This window comes from Gobio gobio, assembly GCF_949357685.1.
Source record: "Gobio gobio genome assembly, chromosome: 19".
Classification (NCBI taxonomy): domain Eukaryota; kingdom Metazoa; phylum Chordata; class Actinopteri; order Cypriniformes; family Gobionidae; genus Gobio; species Gobio gobio.
The window spans coordinates 3,056,284-3,058,191 of record NC_137112.1 but is presented as its reverse complement, the minus strand read 5'-3'; the positions used below and the strand labels follow the sequence as shown (position 1 = coordinate 3,058,191).

The window sequence follows — 1,908 nt, the reverse complement described above, 5'->3', positions numbered from 1 at the left end:
GTGTGTCTCTAGCTCCGCCCACTGCACGCCTCCACGGACTCGGCTGTTTTCAGAAAGAATTGGTGCAGTGTATCTGTCTTTTATAAATCTGATAAACTAAAGACTCTTGTGAGATATGAAGGATCAACACTACTCTACAGATACTCCAGATTAACATCAGACTGGCAGAAACTTTAAAAAACATCATCATGCAAAACCACAAAGTTTTCAGAGTAATATAAAAACCTGGTACCAACTAGAAAACAAAGGCTCTGGAGAGGAATGTTAATAGATGTAGAGCACGATATAAAGGTCTTAACAGTTGTTTACAGTAGAGAACGCCTCTAGATGGTTTATATATCACAGCAAAGCAAACAGTTGAGAGCGTAGCAGACGATACTTTACCCTCCATCATGCACTCCTTCTGTTTTGTTTTCCAGAACAAAAACCTGGAAGGAAAGCAAATCAAACCTTAGTATGATACAATTTTACAATAAAATCAATTAAAAAAGTAAGTGTACTCAACGCACCCTAGGATGAAAAGCACATTTCAGCTTGAGCTTCTGGTGCCTTGACACGAGTGAGTGTGTGTATGCGAAACGCCTCTGTTCACGTCAGAACCAGAACTTCAGGTCTGGCTAGTGTTATTTAAACCTGTCCTGAAGCACCCGTACCCTGCACATGTCTCTCTTATCAAACATACACATTTTAGTTCTTAAACTCCATTACTTGAGTAAAAGTAAAAGTACTACTGGTTAAATATTACTCCATTACAAGTGAAAGTTGTAAAGATAGATTTTTACTTAAGTAAAAGGACAGAAGTACTTGCTTTTAAAAGTACTTAAGTATCAAAAGTAAAAGTAAACGCATTATTTTATTATTATTGCACTGTTGTATGAATGCAGGCTGTTCCATCCCATCATGGTGGTTTTAGTCAGTCATGCTCCATCTGACATGCTAGCATACCTTGAACTCATTTAAATACTTGCTTAAAAGTTACAAAGCTCTCATTAAAGTCAAAATCATACTAGAAAAGAAAGGTTTCTACATTGTGTTTATTTGACAGGATTATGTAAAACATATTTCTGAAAGGACTTCAGTTAACATTATTAGCCCAACTACGCTTTTGCATGCTAACTAACATCATTGTGGAACGTTAGCTATGTGTTAGCGCTCTATCCTCAAGGCTATGGCAACTTGGCGGGTAAATCTATAAAAATCATTTGACCAACCAAATTTCATACCAGTGTTCATTTTGACAGCAAATTTTGATTTAGTTTGTATATGATATAGTCTTTTGACTATAACATTTTAGGGTTCTGAATTGTTTCAGTCTAGTTTTAATTGACTATAATAAGATTTTAGTAGATTCAATAGACTAAAATGTAGTTCTTGTGGTCTGGCGTCTGAGAGGCAGCTTTCTGTGTGCACTTTCGTATCGTCGCACTTTTTTAAACTTATCCACGTCTGCTCTTCTGAATTTTAACTTTTAAGTATGACTATGTTTGCTCGTACTGCGTCTGGAACTGTTGTCTTCTATTTTGCCATCAATTGATTTATGTTCAAAAAATACTTGGAAATTACTGAACTTCATGTGATCCTACAAGAGTGATTACTGATAGGCTGTCTGCAAAAAAAAAACAATCACGTTTTAAAGAAGAAAACAGATAATGCATTGTCTTTCAAAGTGGCTACGACTTTCTACTAAGAAGGCCTTGATAGAAATGTAATGGAGTAAAAAGTATGATTTTTGTCTTTCAAATGTAGTGAAGTAAAAGTCATACGTTTCCAAAAGAAATACTACTCAAGGAAAGTACAGATACTCAAAAAGTGTACTTAAGTACAGTACTCAAGTAAATGTACTTAGTTAGGGGAGAACCGGGGCGAAAGTAACAATGCGATTTTCTCCGAGCCCTGAATACATTTGCA

General features: G+C 35.7%; 1 protein-coding gene across 2 annotated transcripts in view; it reads right to left on the bottom strand.

Annotated features, from left to right (window-relative positions):
* The window catches only part of LOC307142718 (GTPase IMAP family member 8-like), a 12,722-nt gene extending 12,151 nt beyond the window's left edge, over positions 1 to 571 (bottom strand). For both annotated transcript variants that reach the window (XM_079843777.1, XM_079843778.1), the window contains exons 1-2: positions 510 to 571; positions 385 to 428 (exon numbers count right to left, since the gene is read on the bottom strand). In XM_079843777.1, coding sequence (XP_079699903.1) covers positions 385 to 394 — 10 coding nt within the window. In that variant the 5' untranslated portion in view covers positions 395 to 428; positions 510 to 571. The remainder of the gene's footprint in view (positions 1 to 384; positions 429 to 509) is intronic.
* Positions 572 to 1,908: the final 1,337 nt, after the last annotated feature.